Source organism: Cavia porcellus, unplaced genomic scaffold, assembly GCF_034190915.1.
Source record: "Cavia porcellus strain 051 isolate PalLab524CR breed Dunkin Hartley unplaced genomic scaffold, mCavPor4.1 scaffold_2, whole genome shotgun sequence".
NCBI classification, from domain to species: Eukaryota; Metazoa; Chordata; class Mammalia; order Rodentia; family Caviidae; genus Cavia; species Cavia porcellus.
The window spans coordinates 90,689,783-90,706,603 of record NW_026947485.1 but is presented as its reverse complement, the minus strand read 5'-3'; the positions used below and the strand labels follow the sequence as shown (position 1 = coordinate 90,706,603).

The following is a 16,821-nucleotide window of genomic DNA, read 5'->3' as shown; positions in this document are numbered from 1 at the left end:
GACAAACTGAAACAGAATATAACCAAACTAAACAGAACAGTGAAAACACTGTGGGTTTCAAATCATGATAGTAGATTAACAATGGCCCTTGCCTTCTCTTTTTAGACAATTCCTCCCCTTTCACTTTCACAGGATGTACTGTGCATTTTGGATCCCACTAAACTGCTTTGGTTTTTATATTAGGGAAGCAACCCGCTATTTACCTAAGTAATTCTGAACTTTTTTACCCCTCAGCATTATCTCAAGTTATATCCATTTGCCTACAGGAGATTTAAGGTTTTCTTTCTTTATAGCTAAGTAGTTTTCAACTGTACAAAAGTGCCATGGCTTTCTTTTTTTAAATTTTATTTTAAAGAGAGTAAAACTAAACATAACAAAATAGAACAAAGCCAATCAGAAGAAAACAATGTAAGAGACACAGATTTTAAAGCAAGGCAACAGGAGATCTTCACTGGCCACCATAATGTCTCTTGTTTTCTTTTAATTAGTTGTCCAGATCCTCACACACAATGAATTCATACAAAACAAAATAGTATTGAACTGATCAGAACAGGATGATGAAGACATTTTAGGTCTTCAAAACCAGACAATAGCTCTTTTTCGTGGCGCCTAGAGGGCGTTCAGTTGCTTCAAGATGAAGCTGAACATCTCCTTCCCCGCCACTGGCTGCCAGAAACTCATTGAGGTGGATGATGAACGTAAACTTCGTACGTTCTATGAGAAGCGTATGGCCACAGAAGTTGCTGCTGACTCTCTAGGTGAAGAGTGGAAGGGTTATGTGGTCCGGATCAGTGGTGGGAACGACAAGCAAGGTTTCCCTATGAAGCAGGGCGTCTTGACTCATGGCCGAGTTCGCTTGCTACTGAGCAAGGGGCATTCCTGTTATAGACCAAGGAGAACCGGAGAGAGAAAGCGTAAATCTGTCCGAGGTTGCATTGTGGATGCCAATCTGAGCGTTCTCAACTTGGTTATTGTAAAAAAAAGGAGAGAAAGATATTCCTGGATTGACTGATACTACTGTGCCTCGGCGCCTGGGGCCCAAGAGAGCAAGCAGAATCCGCAAACTTTTCAATCTCTCTAAAGAAGATGATGTTCGCCAGTATGTTGTCAGGAAGCCCTTAAACAAAGAAGGTAAGAAACCCAGGACTAAAGCCCCTAAGATTCAGCGTCTTGTTACTCCGCGTGTCCTCCAACACAAGCGCCGCCGTATTGCTCTGAAGAAGCAGCGTACTAAGAAAAACAAAGAGGAGGCTGCAGAATATGCTAAGCTTCTTGCCAAGAGAATGAAGGAAGCTAAAGAAAAACGCCAGGAACAAATCGCCAAGAGACGTAGGCTTTCCTCTCTGAGAGCTTCTACTTCTAAGTCTGAGTCCAGTCAGAAATAAAATGCTTAAGTAACAAATAAACTCGATGGGACCTCCAAAAAAAAAAAAAAAAAAAAAAAAAAACAGACAATAAGGAATCAACAATGGCTGCCATAGTGTCCTTGTTCTCTTCAAAATAGCTGTCCATACCTTCACATATGTTGAAATTAAACAAAAGAAAGCAGGCTAAAATCACTCTGAACAAAGAATAATAGTATTGCTGGATTTCACAGCAGGAAGCTATGGAATCAGCACTGGGTACCAGTGTCTCTTTTTCTTTAAGTAGCTGTTCATTTCATCATGCATTATATAATTGATTCTCATAAACTGTTTAGGAGAAGCTCTACACATGTGTGAGTCTCTACATGTATACCTATCTTTTCTGTATTAGAGGGAAAAATCAAACTAAACTAAACAAAACAAATTCCTAGAAAAACATGAAACAAAAAAGACAAATAAATAACAATAACAAAGAGCCCAAAACACTGACAATATAGGGCTTCAAAACAAGGTGGTAGGAGCATAACTAGGGTTGTTATTTTACATAATGATCTTCAAGAGTTCCTCAGAACACCATACAATGATATACGCAATTGTTCCAATCCTATGAATGTTAACTGTTTTGTTCCAAGAACTGACAGAATTTGTAGCACAATCATCTTAGCTATCTTAAGTGTGTTTACATAATTTTAGATAGTTTTTCTTTTCTCTTCCTTTTTCTTTCTCCTCATTTTCCCTGAGATATTATTTTCCCCATAGAGCAGATTCTTATCCTTTCATTGTATTTATTAAGGTTTTTGTATCTTAGGTACACTTACCATTTCTCACACTAGGGAGACTATACGCTATTGACACATGTGAGTTTGATTTATTTCACTAATGAGTATGGTCTCAAGTTGCATTCATTTATTTATAAATATCTCAATGTTATCATTCTTTATAGTTGAATAGTGCTCCATTGTATAAAAATACTACATCTTTTTTATCCATTCCTCAGTTGATGGACACGGGTTGTTTCCAAGATCTGGCTATTACAAATTGTGCTGCTATAAACATGGGTGCACATATATCACTGTGGTATGATGTTTTCAGTTCTTCTGGGAATGTGCCCAGAAGTGGAATAGCTGGGTCAAATGGGACTTCCAATCCCTGCTTTGTGAGGAATCTCCAGACTGACCTCCACAGTGGTTGCATGAGTCTTCACTCCCACCAACAGTGCAGGAGAGTTCCTTTTTCCCCGCAGCCTCTCCAGCATTTGTTGTTGGTAGCTTTCTTTATCCTGGCCATCCTTTCTGGAGTGAGATGAAATCTCAGTGTGGTTTCCATTTTCATTTCTCTAATGACTAAGATGATATTGAACATTTTTTCATGTATTTATTTGCCATTTGTATTTCTTCATCTGAAAACTGTGTATTCATCTCAGATGCCCAGTTTTGATGGCTCTTTGAATTCCAGTGGCCCGATTTTTTTTATATGTTTTTGATTGTTTTTATATTGTTTATATGTTCTAAACAGAAGTCTTTTGTCTGAGGGGCAGTTCACTAAGATTTTTTACCAATTTGTGGGCTTTCTTTTCACTATGCTGGAGATTTCTTTTAACAAGCAAAAATTCTTTGATAAGATATGATCCCAGTTATTGATTCTGTAAAGTATTTTCCATACAGTTTGATTTTTCTTCAAGAATTCTTTACCATGTCTTTACTATGTCTTCAAGATTTATACCTTCTTTGTCTTCCAACAGATTTAGTGTTTCTGTTTTAATATTTAGATCTTTGATCCATTGCGACTTTACATGGTGATAGCCATGGGTCTAGTTTTAGTTTTCATCATATGGAGAACCAATTTTTCCAGCACCATTTATTAAAGAGACTATCTTTCTTCTAGTGAATGTGTTTGGCCCCTTTATCAAAGATAAGGTGGCTGAGTGTGTTTGTAGCTATAGTTGTATCTTCTAATCTATTCCATTGATCTTCAGGTCATCTGCAAATAATGATAGTTAAACTTCTTTTCTTATCGTTATTCCTTTTATTTCTCTCTCTTGTCTAATTGCTCTGGCTAGTATTTCCAGCACTATATTGAATAGGACTGGTGATAATGGACATCCTTGTCTTGTGCCTGATTTTAGGATAAAGGCTTTCAGTTTTTGGCCATTCAATATGATGCTGGCTGTTGGTTTCTCATAAGATGGCTTTTATCATATTGAGGTAAAGTCCATCTATTACAATTTTTTGTAAGGTTCTTATCATAAATGAATGTTGGACCTTATCAAAAGCTTTTTCTGCATCTATAGAAATCACATCTATAGTGTGATTCTTATCTTTTACTCTGTTGATATGGTAGATATCATTTATTGATTTATATAAGTCGAACCATCCCTGAATTCCTGGGATGAATTCCACTTGGTCATGGTATAATCTTGTTGATGATTTGCTGCATTCTGTTTGCCAATATTTTATTGAGAATTTTTGCATCTATGTTCATTAGGGAGATAGGCCTGTAGTTGTCTTTTTTGGTTGAGTCCTTGTCAGGTTTTGGTACTAGAGTAATATTTGCTTCCAAGAATGAGTTAGGGAGAATTGCTTCCCTTTTGATTTCACTGAAGAGTTTGAGGAGTGTCAGAATTCAGTTTTCTTTGTATTTCTCATAGAATTCTGCAGTGAATCCATCTAGACATGGGCTTTTCTTTGTTGGTAAGCATTTAATTATATTTTCTATTTCATTAATATAAATTGAGTTATTTGGCAGTTGTAATCTTCTTGACCCAGCTTTGGTAATTCATATGTTTCTAGAAATCTGTCCATTTATTCTGTGTTATCAAACCTATAAGTAGAGGTTTTCGAAATAGGTATTGATGATCTTCTGTATTTCCACAGGCTCTGTAGTGATTTCACCCCTCTCATTCCTTATTGCATGAATTTGAGGTTTTTCTTTCCTTTTTAAATAAGGCTGGCTAGGGGCTTATCAATTTTATTTATTCTTTCAAAGAATCAATTCTTTGATTCATTGATTCTTTGTGTTATTTTCTTAGTCTCTATTGCATTGATTTCTGCTCTGATCTTTATAATTTCCCCTCTTATTTTGGCTTTGGGCTTGACTTGCTCTTCTTTTTCTAGATGTTTGAGATGTAGCATCAGGTTAATTATTTGTGTTTGTTCGGTTTTCCTGATATAGGAATTCAAGGCAATAAATTTTCCTCTGAGGACTACTTTCATTGCATCCCACAGATTCCACTAAGTCGTATTTGTATTTTTGCTTGCTTGTAGATACTACTTAATTTCTTCATTTCCTCCATGACTCACTGATTGCTCTGGGGTGTATTATTCAATTTCCATGTGTTTTTGGTTTTTTTGCAGTTTCTTTTGTCATTAAGTTCTAGTTTAGTGATGCTATGATCTGATAACATGCATGGGATAATTTCAATTCCTTTACATTTACATTCCTTTACATGTTCTGTGGGCTAGATATGGTCTAATTTAGAGAATGTCCCATGTTCTGCTGAGAAGAATGTATATTCTGATGTTGTTGGGTGGAGCACTCTATATGCATCCACCAACTTCATTTGTTCACAGGTTGTGATTCAGTTCTGTTATTTCTTTGCTGATTTTGTCAGGTTGATCTATCCCTTTTTTGTCAATGGCATGTTAAGGTCTCCTGTTATAATTATGTTATTGATTATTTGATTTTTCATTTCTGTTAATATCTGCTTTGTATAGCTGGATGCTCCTGAATTTGGTGCATATGTACTTAAGATTGTTACTTCTTCCTCTTGAAATTTTCCCCTAACTAGTAGGTAGTGACCTTCTTTATCTCTTTGAATCTTTCTTCGTTTGAAGTTCACATTGTCTGAAAACAGAATAGCTATCCCTGCTTTTGGTGGGGTTCCTGTTGCATGAAGTGTTATTTTCCATCCTTTGATTTTCAGTCTATGAGTTTCCTTTTGGGTTAGATGGGTTTCCTGTATACAGCATATGGTTGTGTGTTATTTCTTGATCCACTCTGCCAGTCTGTTTCTTTTAATTGGTGAATTGAGGCCATTTATATTAATGGTTATAACTGATATATACTGGATTATTTTTGACATGTTATCTTTCTGATGTTACTTCTTTACCTTTCCACTCTGTTTAATTGTCTACCTTGCTTAGTGGTTTTTTCCTGTGTCTATCTAGAATGTCTTTCACTATTCTTTGTAGGGTTGGTTTGGTGGTCATGAAGTTCTTTATGTCATGGAAGTATCTTATTTCTCCATCCATTTTGAAGAACAGTTTTTCAGGGTACACCATTCTGGGTTGGAAGTCGTTTTCCTTTAGGATCTGAAATACTTCACTCCATGCCCTTCTTGACTTCATTGTTTGTGTTGAGAAGTCTGCTGTGATTCTGATAGGCTTTCCTTTATAGGTGATCTATTTCTTCTCTCTAACAGCTTTTAATATTCTGTCCTTATGCTGGATTTCTGCAATGTTGATTATTATATGTCTGGGTGTAGTTTTATCTTGGTTATGGCTATTTGGAGTTCTATATGTTTTACTGATTTGTATGTAAGTTTCCATTCTCATGTTTGGGAAATCTTTAGCTATAACTTCTGTAAATAGCCTGTTGATATCATTTGTGTTGTCATCTCCTTTTTTGTTTATCCCTATCAATCTTACATTATTTTTCGTTGCATCGTCTTGCAGCTGTTGAATTGTTATTAACTGATTCTTTGTTATTTTTAAAAGATCTTTTCTTTCCTGTTCACTAGTTGCAATCTTGTCTTTGAGGTCTGAAATTCTATCTCCACTTTTGTTAAGGCAGTTTTGCCAACTTTCAATGGGAATTTTTGATTTCTTATATATTTCTTTGAATATGCTTCATGAATTCTGTTTGTTTCTTATATCGTTCATTAAGGGTTTCCATCTTTTTGCACTGTTTCTCTAATTTTTTAACTATGTCTTCTTTCGATGTGTTCAATATTTCTTTAATTATATTTATCATTTCTTCTTTTACCTGGGAGATTATCTCTGATTGGGAGAGAGAATGGGAAGCTTAAGTTATAGCTTCTTTTATAGCTTCCCAGAATTGTTTCTTTACTTCAATTGTTATCATTTCAGGAATTTCAGAAGTATGGCATACATTTTCTTCTATGTCCATGTCTCCTAGGCTTGCTTGGGATAGGCTAGAGGTCTGAGATTGCATTTTGCTCCTTTTTTTTTGTCATTTTCCTGTATTTCTACATTTTGAGTGATGTTCCAAGCTTCCCCATGCTCTGGGAATCACCTTGTGTACTTTCAGCTCCCGAGGCAGAATGCAGGCAACTGCTAGCCACTTGGAGTTCACTGGGCACAGTCTAGTTAGGACCTTCTGTGTGTCCTCCGGTGATTTGGAACACTGGGAGGGTCTTGCCAGCTGGGAGCAATTTTCCAAAGTTTCCCCCATGCCCAGGAATCACCTCATGCACTTCTGGCTCATGGGGCAAAATGGAGGTCTCTGGGGGTGGCCCAGTTAGGCCCACCAGGACCTCCCATGTGTCCTCCAGTTATTTAGGGTGCTAGGTGGGGTCTTACCAGCTGAGAGCGATGTTCCAAAGCTTCCCCCATGCCCTGGAAATCACCTCACATACAATTCTTTTATAATGCTTCTTGAGACATCCAATCCCACACCATCCCAGAGGCCTCCAGTGCTCAGTCCCTCTGCTGATGCAGTGCTTCCTGGGTCTAGGTCCTGAAATGGCTGCAGAACCTATTAGACTAAATTTAAAGGAATGTTCACACCAATTAAAAAGAAGATGTGGTTGAGCAAAATCAAATAAGGATCCAACTACATTCTGTCAAAGAAACACCCTTATAAAAACATAAAACTTTTAAAAGTAAAAAAATGGGAAGCTTAAGTTATAGCTTAATAATGGAGTATGTACTTAACATATATGAGACCAGTCCAGCCACAGTGGGGGAGGGAGAGAGAAGGAAAGAAAGAAGTGGAAGGAAGGAAGGAAGGAAGGAAGGAAGGAAAAGAGAGAGGGAGGGAGGGAGGGAGGGAGGGAAGGAGGGAGGAAAAAAAGAAGGGAAGGGAAGGGAAGGGAAGGGAAGGGAAGGGAAGGGGGAGAAGGAAAATCATATCCTATGATAGCAGTAACCATTTTAAAAAGCTAGAATGTCTGTAATAAAATCAGACAAATTAAACTTCATGGCAAGGGTGTTTCCACATATGTGTATGTACCAATTCCCCAAGATGAAAGTAATTATTGTGTATCACAAGTATATATTGTTAAAAGTTAAAAAGAGGACATTTTATAACAATAAAAAGATTAATTACTAAGTAACATATAATAATCCTAAATGTGTATATATAACACAGAGAACTTCAATTTTATGAAGCAAAAGCTGAAAAAGCTAAAAGGAGAAACAGCCTTCTCTCATCAATAAATGAGTGAAATATTAGTAATTCCATAGCATTCTGAACAACCTTATCAACTCAAGCTAAATGAAATCTAAGTGTTATACAAACAACTACACATTCTTTTGAAGTGCACATGAACATTTACTAAAATAGATCATATGCTAAGTCATCAGGCCAGTCTTAAAAATGTAAAAGGATCAAAACTTATTTACAGTAGCTCTCTCACTGCAACAAAATATTAAACTAGAAATTTATGATAATAAATAACTGGAAATTTTTCAATTATTTAAAATTGACAGCCACTGCACTCCATGCAGATAGAGGAATCTACCTCTATGCTCTGTGTACATGAATGAAAATGCCCCTGCTTGGCATTCATCAGCCAGCAAACTTCACATCTGTGGATTTCATACTCTGACTGTGGCCACCCACTAACTCCAAGCCACTCTATTTTTTGTTGTTGTTGTTGTTCAGCACTAGGCAGCAGAAGTGTCAATCAATCAACCAACCTGATCATGAGCAAGGTCAATGCCATCGGAAAAAAGGTAAGCCCTGGAGAGTTGTCAAGTCTAGGGAGAAATAACAGACCAGACCACCAGCACGTGCCCCAAGAATAGCCCCTGGCTATGGCAAACTACAAAAACAGCATGAGGTTTTATTTTGAAAGTAACTTCTTCATGTCAGTCTAGAATTGAATTAACAATCCAGTATGGCACCTGCGTATTGCCACACAATGTTTAATCAAGTTCCATTTTGTTTGAAAAGGTGTTAAGACTGAGCCACAGAATAACTCCACCTATGGGTTTCCAGTGTTATCCTCCCACAGTGACTGGGTGAGAGATAGCCACAATAAACAACTGCAGAGCAGGTACAAGCTAGACATAGATCCTCTGAGAAGTTTAAGGTCAGATCAGGAAGGGCACAGTCTCTGCCTTCTGTAGTAAGAAACAAGATTCCGTGAGTGTGGCTTTCAGAGGAAGCTGGATCCAAAAGTATTGGCATTAGATCCAATGGTCTGCTTAAACCCTGCCCCATGGCATGTATCCACAGAGACCAAGGCTGATTGCCTTTTCTATCAACGGAGCAAAAACACACATACCTCCACTCAGAAAGTTGTAAAAGTCTGGGATGTATGGAGAGAGGGGCCCTGGAGCAGAAAGGACACCTCACAAACACATACCAATCATAAAGCTAGACAAAAAAGTGTAACTTTCTGGATTCTAAGACTGAAGATCTTGGAAAGAAACTATTCATTAAAAAACGTAGGGAATTTTTTAATTGACTCAGTTTTTTTCTCTTTCTTCTTCCTTCTTTATTGGTTCTTGGAGGTTTGGTGGGGAAGTTCTCTTTTTTTTCTTTTTTCCTTTTCACTTTTTCCCTTATTATTTTTATTTTTTCCTTTATTTTTCCTCTCTGATATTTTCTTTCTTTTTATGTTACTCCTCAATAGAACATCCTGTCTCACTTTACTCCTCTCATCTTCCACTGATTAATGTTTTGAAGTTTATTTTTCTTATTCTCCAGTTCATCATTTTTTATATTTAAGAATATAATAGTTAAGCTTTATGGGCATTTAAATAGTTTATTATTGAATATTGTTGTATCTTGAGTGGAGGTGAAGTTATTCGAGAACTGAAACTGAGCCAAGTCTACAGCAGCCTTTTCTCCCAAATAAACAGAGGGGGTTGAATTCTGAGACAGAAGCAAAAGCTCCTAACACAAATATTCCTTATTCTCTTTAATGAAATCCAAGAGGAATCAGTACTCTCAAACCATTCCTAGAAGCTAACATTACCCCCATGCAAAAACCATACAAGGATCAAGCAAAACAATAACAAAACAACAACATAGATACAGGCCAATATACTAATGAACACAGAAGCAAAAAACATTTAACAAGATATGGCAAACAAAATCCAACAAAATTGTTAAAAAGATCATATTTCATGTCCAAGTAGGCTTCAACCCAGGGATGCAAGAATGGTTCAACATATGAAAATCAATAAATATAATACATCACATAAACAGAAGCAAGAACAAAAATTATATGACCATCTCAATAGATACAGAAACAGCTTTGACAAATCTAGCATCCATTCATAATGAAAATCCTAAAGAAAATAGGTGTAGAAGGACCTTATCTCAATTTGATAAAAGCCATTTATGACAAACCTACTGCCAATATTATATTAAATGGGAAAGTCAGGTGTGGTGGTACATGCCTGTAACCCCAGCACTCAGGAAGCTGAGACAGGAGGATCACTGTGGCTCGAAGTCAGTCTGGGCTACATAGTGAATTCAAAGCCATTTTGAACTACATAGTGAAACCTTATCTCAAAAAATAAAAATATAGAGAACGATCAGCAAGACCAGGCCAGGCAGATCTGGGCACAGGTGAACACCTGTGGCAGGTGGAACAACTCAGCGATACCAGGCCAGGTGGATTCCAGTGCAGGGGCACACAGGCCTACAGCAGACAGAGCAATCAGTGATACCAGGCCAGTCCCTGGAAGGGGCACATAGGTGTGATCCATGAGACGAGGCCCTGGCACAGGTACACTTGGAGGTCCAGGTGAGAACAGCAGCATGAAAAAGTCTGAAGAGCCACCAAATGGTAAGTTACATGAATTGGCATTGAGCTTCTACACATAGAATACACAGAATAAAAACAGGGAAAGGTCACCATTTTGTATCAAAGGGCCCTGGAGAATTCCCAACAAAAAACCTGCCCCAATCCCCGCATCCAGAGGCAAGATCAACTTCATACCTAGCACAGGTCCTACAGCAAACTTGGTTGGAGTACATAGCACATTTCTGGGATCTATCTTGGACACTACCACAGGACTGTGAATACTAGAAGAATTTTACTACTTTATTCTCCGTGCATTATCTGAGGCTATTCTGTTCCTGTCTGGTTTGGTTTTGTCTCAATTAGTTTTGTATTTTATGATTATTTCTGGGGTTATTTGGGTTCTTTTTGTTTTTGTTGGGTTTTTTTTTTTTACCTCCTTTATTCTGTTCTTTTATCCTTACTTTTTCTTTTCTCATTTTTTTTCACTGTTTAGATTTCTTATGTTTCTTTTTTGTTTTGTTCTACTGATTCTCTTTTTTTCAACTACCTCTTGAATTTATTATATTTTCATGTGAGTAAACATTGTCTCTTCCCTTTCTGATGCAATTCACTTCCCTTTCACTTTCTCTTTCATTCTTTCAGTTTCCCAAAACCTGGGTGGCCAGCCTTTGACTTTCAGCACTGATTATACTATATTTCACCTCATTCATCACTTTGTCTTGTCCCCTATCTGCCTTAAGCACCTCTCTCTACAACAGAAGAAATCACTTCACTAAGAGAAAAAATCATGCATACATGTACATGGTATATGTTGGATTTTGTTACAGAACTTTAGCATTTGCTCCTGTGGTTAAAAGTACCAGGAAAATAGATTCCACAGTTTGTCAGTAGCTAATCTGAACTTGAAACTATCATAATTGCTAACAATACTACTTTAGACAGGATGCCATATATGCCATGTTCCATTTTCCTCTCTTGTATGATAACACAGAGGTTGTACAGGATCATTAACATCACCATAGTCCAAATGTACTGTGCTGGGCTAAACAGTAAATTTCTGTCCTTAACAAACTGAGAAGGTAGGTGACAGGGAGAGATACAAAGAATCACCTATATCTAGCAGACATCTCTGAAGAACAGACATCTTCTAAGGAAGCCTCAATATGAGTAGTAAAGCTTTCTACCATAAGAAATCAGCAACAATCAACACAGAAAACAAAATAAAATAGAGAAGCTAGAAAATAACAAGATATAGAAGCAAAATGCAACCCCAGATCTCCAGCTTACCCAGAGCAAGGATAAACCCAGAGCACAGTGAGATAGACATAATTGGAAGTCAAGCCCTGGAACTTTCTGAAATGCTAGCAATGGAAGCAAAAAAAAAAGTGGAAAAGGCTATAGAAAAAAATAATCTCTCAGGTACAAAAGGAAATGATACTCAAAATGAAAGATATTAGTAGACACACAAAAGTATAGAAGAGCTGAGAAAAATGATGGAAACCACAAATGCCCAACATAGGAAAGAAATGGAATCCATGAAAGAGAGCCAAATAGAAATCCAAGAGGTTAAAACTGCCTTTGAAAATATACACAACAGATTTAACAAATGTGAGGATAGAATATTAGCTTTTCCAGACAGAACTGCAGCTAGTGATCATGAAAACAAAGAAAACTTAAAAATAGCAAGAGATCATGAAAAACCAACCCAATAGTTACAAGATGAAGCAAAGAAGAACAATGTAAGGTTGGTTGCAGCCAATGAGAGAGCTGGAGACAGCACAAATACCATTTAAAAAAAAAAAACTCTTCACAAAAATAATGGCAGAAAATTTCCCAAGCACAGATAAAGAATTTGACATACAAATAAATGAATCATATATAACTCCAAACACTCATGACCAAAATAAATCTTCACCAAGGCATATAATAATAAAGATTGCAGAAATTCAATGGAATAACAAAATATTAAAAGCAGAGAGAAGAAACAAATCACCTATAAAGGAAATCCCATCAGAATCACAGCAGGCTTCTTGACACAAACCCTCAAATCAAGGAGAGTTTGGAGTGAAGTATTTCAAGCCCTAAAAGAAAACAAATTCCAACTTTGTACCTTGCAAAAATTATCTTTAAAAATTGACAAAAAGATAAGACACTTCAAAGACAAAGAACACCTGAAGAAAGTCATGAAAATCAAACTAATCCTTCAGGTGCCCTGAAGCATTTACTAGAAAGAGAAAATGTAGACCACAACCACAAGAACACTATTAGAAAGAAACCACCAAGCAATGCAAGCAATTAAACAAAGGTGAAAGATATGGAAACAACAGTAAGAAAATAACATTTTTTAAAAATCCATACAAGCCAGGCATAGTGGCACACTCCTGTAATTCCAGCACTTGGGAGGCTGAGGCAGGAGAGTTGTTGCAAGTTCAAGACCAGCCTGGGCTACTAAGTAAGCCCAAGGCCAGCCTGAACTGCATAATAAAACCCTGTTTCAAAAAGACAAAAAAAAAAAAAAAAGCCAACACATATCAGTTGTAACCATCACTATGAATTAATCCAATTCAACAGTCAAAAGAAAGAGAATGACAAAATGATCAAGAAGCAAGGTTGAATCATATGCTGCACTCAAGTGCACATTAAAAAAAATTTCATAGGCTGAAAGTCCAAGGGTGGAAAACGATACTCCATGAAACAGAAACCAAGAAAAAACCAGGAGTAGTTATTCTATTTACAGACAATGTGAATTTCAAACTAAGAAAGATCAAAAGAGACAAAAAGGATCACTATATACTTTTTGTTATTTTATAGAGAGTAAAATGAAGCCAAACAGAGCAAATCAGAACAGAATAATGGAAGTAACACAGGACTTAATGCTGAACCTCAAACTCCTAGAAAAAGTAGAACGTATCAAACACAAAGCATCTAAGAAAATAATACAATAATCAATGAATCAGAGTTCATTCTTTGAAAAGTTAAATAAAACTCTAGCAATCTTTATCAAAAAGAGGAAAGAAAATATTCAAATTCAGTCAAGGGGCTGGAGATTTAGCTCAGCGGCATAAGCTCCTGCCTTGCAAGCAGGCAGTTGTAAGTTCGATCCCCGATACTGATAAAAAGGAAAAAGACAAAAAAAAAATTCAATCAATTAGGAATGGAAAGGATAAAATTACCACACATATTGTGGAAATTTAGAAGATGATCAATACCTACTTTAAAAATCCTTACTCTTACAGGATGGAAAAGACAGAAGAAATGGACAGATTCCTAGATACATATGAATTACCAACGCTTAATAAAGAAGATACAGAAATTCTGAATTGTTAGGGAAACCAAGATGGCAGAGTGGTAAGCAGTAGACAAAGAGACTCTTGGAAAGTCACCATCCAGATGGCAGAATATAACAATGTGAGGAAGAGAAGTAGGGCAGTGGATCCTCTGGAACAAAGGAAGAACCTGAAGCACAGATTGAAGCCCATTAAGAGTGCAGAGAGAAGCTTCAATGAAAAATAAGGAGGTAGAGAGGAGCTAAAGATGGTGGATCAATAAGCAACAGAATACCAAGCCTCCTTGAGAGAGACAACTCAGATACCAGAATAAAACATCCTGGAGAGGTCTGGACAGAGGGAGATGGATCCTCTCGACCCAGGAAAAAACTAAAGGGAAAAATGCTAGTCAAATATGTAGTCCTAAGGCTACCACTGGAGTAGCTAAGATTAGCAGCCAGGATGCTCTCATTGAAGCATCCCAAACTCACACCACCAAGACTTGCTGGAGCCATGGTCGCATTGAAGTTGGAGGTTGGAGCCAGCAAGGGACCTGCATTAACCAGAGGTGAGTGCTGGGAATAAGACCCTCCCACAGGAAAGGGGTGACCAATTGGATGAGATGTTGGAATCAGGCAGGACAGGCAGGAACAAGGAATGGCCATGACATTGATCAGTTACTCCCTCCCCAGAGCAGATTGGTGGGATAAGCTTGGCCTGGGTTACACCCCTGGCCAGGACCCAATAAGTCATCCCAAATCAATTCCATACATGCAGCACACACTAACGCGGTGAAGGCCCCGAAGACTGGCCTGGAGGGGAGGGGTCAGCATATGCCACCCCTGCTTGTACCTCAATGACCAACAGCAAACTGGAGAGAGCAGAAATCCCTAGTCAGCATGCTTCAGAAGAACCATAACCAACAAGGAAAGGGGCTGGGACCTCCTCTATACACCTGTATGGAAGAAACCAAAAACATGACAAGAGAAAGAAATAAGAAAAAGCCCCATACCCCAACCCTGAGAATATCCATCCAGGAGAGGTAAATACAAAAGAGACTGAGGACAGCAAACATGCAATATCAGACACAGTATCAGCGGACGTAAAGAGATATCTTCAGGACCTTGTAGATGAGCTCAAAACTGAAATATTAATTCAAGTAAAGAAAGATATAAGAAGATTAATAAAAGAAATGCTAAGCACCTCTCAAGAAGACACAGATGGAAGAATGGAAGAACACAAAAAAGGAGAGAAACCTTCAATGAAAAATATAATGAAAACCTAGAATACATGAAGTGGATTCAAAGAGACTACCAGGAAGTTAAAAACTCCATTGAAAGCTGGCAAAATTGCTTGAAAGAAACTAAGGATAGACCATCAAAACTTGAAGATAGGTTTGCAGTGTGTGACCATGAAAGGAAAGATCTTTTAAAAGTAACAAGGAAACAGGCAGTAATGATACAAAGGCTAGAAGACAACAAGAGGATCTATAACTGAAGAATAAAAAAAGTGAGTGAAGAAGCACAGATAAAAACAAAGAAAATACAAAGGCTATTCACAGAAATAATTAAGGAAAACTTCCCAAACATAGGAAAAGGAAATGATATTCAGATGTAGGAGGCATACAGAACTTCAGCCACCTACAACCAAATCAGAGCTACACCTAGACATACAATAATCAAGATCCCAAAAATTCAATATAAGAACAGAATATTAAAAGCCATCAGCGAAAACAAACAGGTCACCTATAAAGGAAAACCCATCAAAATCATGGCAGACTTCTTGACACAAACCATCAAATCAAGTATTCCAAGCCCTGAAAGAAAATAACCTCCAGCCCAGACTGATGTACCCTGAAAAACTGTCTCTAGAAATTAATGGAGAAACAAGATGCTTCCATGACAAAGAGGAACTGGGGAAATTTGTGGCCACCAATCCAACCCTACAGAGAATACTAAAGGACATTTTAGAGAGAGAAAAAAATACCAGGATTCCAGGAATAGTGGCAGAAAGGCCTCAATCAATGGGGCAGACAGTGGAATGAAGGAGAAAAGTAGACAACAAATGGCAGAAAAATAGCATAGCAGAAATGAGGCAAAGAAGATTGGCTATAATCTCTAACACAGATGGCCCTGATACACTAAAAAAAAAAAGTAACACAGGCAGAGTAGATCAAGAGGTAGGGTCCACCAAGATGCTCTGTATAGGAAATATAATTAACCTGAAAGAGGGTTTATTGACCGAAAATCAAATATGAGAAAACAATGCTGTGTGACAGGGAACTAGAGAGAAATAAGGGCAACTCAACCAGCACCTGCAAATAGGTTGGAACGATAGGAAACTTATTGCAGTAGAGAAGTACTAGCTATAATGAAGGAAAACCTTGAGACTTTTGTAGGTAAAGGAATACAACTTGAGATCAAGTCCATGAATGAGAAGGTTCAGAATCACTTAGGTAAATAGCAGGTTGCTCCCCCAATCTAAAAACTGAGGGAGTTGATGGGACCCAAAATGCACAGCACCCTGTGGTAGTGAAAGGGGAGGAATAGTCTAAAAAAAGAAGGCAGAGGATATTGTTAATAGTGTGTCAAGATTTAAAAACCACATTATTCACACCACTTTGTTTAGATGGATTATATTCTGTTCCAGTTTGTCTACTTGTACTACATTTGAGGACACAAACAGCTATATCAAAAATAATAGGATATAGTACAGTAATCATCTTTAATTTTCTATTAACTTAATCTGAAACCCTGTATAACTTACACTGTTTATCATGGCTGATCTTAGTTGAATATGGTTTGTTAGATTGCTGGTTTTTATTGAAGATTTTATTCAAAATTGTTATGATTGATAGTATCAAGTCTGAGAGTATAGGCAACTACCCTGAAGATGACAAGATTTACTGGGATACTCACTCTGCTTTGATTATTACCTGCTTTTGAGTTTTCACACTGTCTACAATGTTTTGTTTTTATTAATATTGTTATGTATTGCTATATTCAATTACACTGTACCTGATGATATGGACAATTCTATTGAAGATAACAAGAGACAACACAGTAACCATTGTAGATCACCTTGTACTGTAGTTTTATATGACTTTTTCTTTTTACGTTTTTATAGGAATTTGTTTTGTTTTCTTTTGCTATGTTTTTTTCCCTCTAATACAGAAAGGATAGAAATACATGTAGAGATTCATGCATGCATAGAACCTATAAAAAGTTTATGAGAACTGATTATATAA

The 16,821-nt window shown here is 37.1% G+C and overlaps 1 protein-coding gene across 1 annotated transcript; it reads left to right on the top strand.

Annotated features, from left to right (window-relative positions):
* Positions 1–598: 598 nt before the first annotated feature.
* Positions 599–1,406, top strand: LOC134475217 (small ribosomal subunit protein eS6-like). Its single transcript, XM_063244818.1, is given in 2 exon segments — positions 599–976; positions 978–1,406. Coding segments are annotated over 2 exon segments (750 nt in total). The 5' UTR covers positions 599–634; the 3' UTR covers positions 1,386–1,406.
* Positions 1,407–16,821: the final 15,415 nt, after the last annotated feature.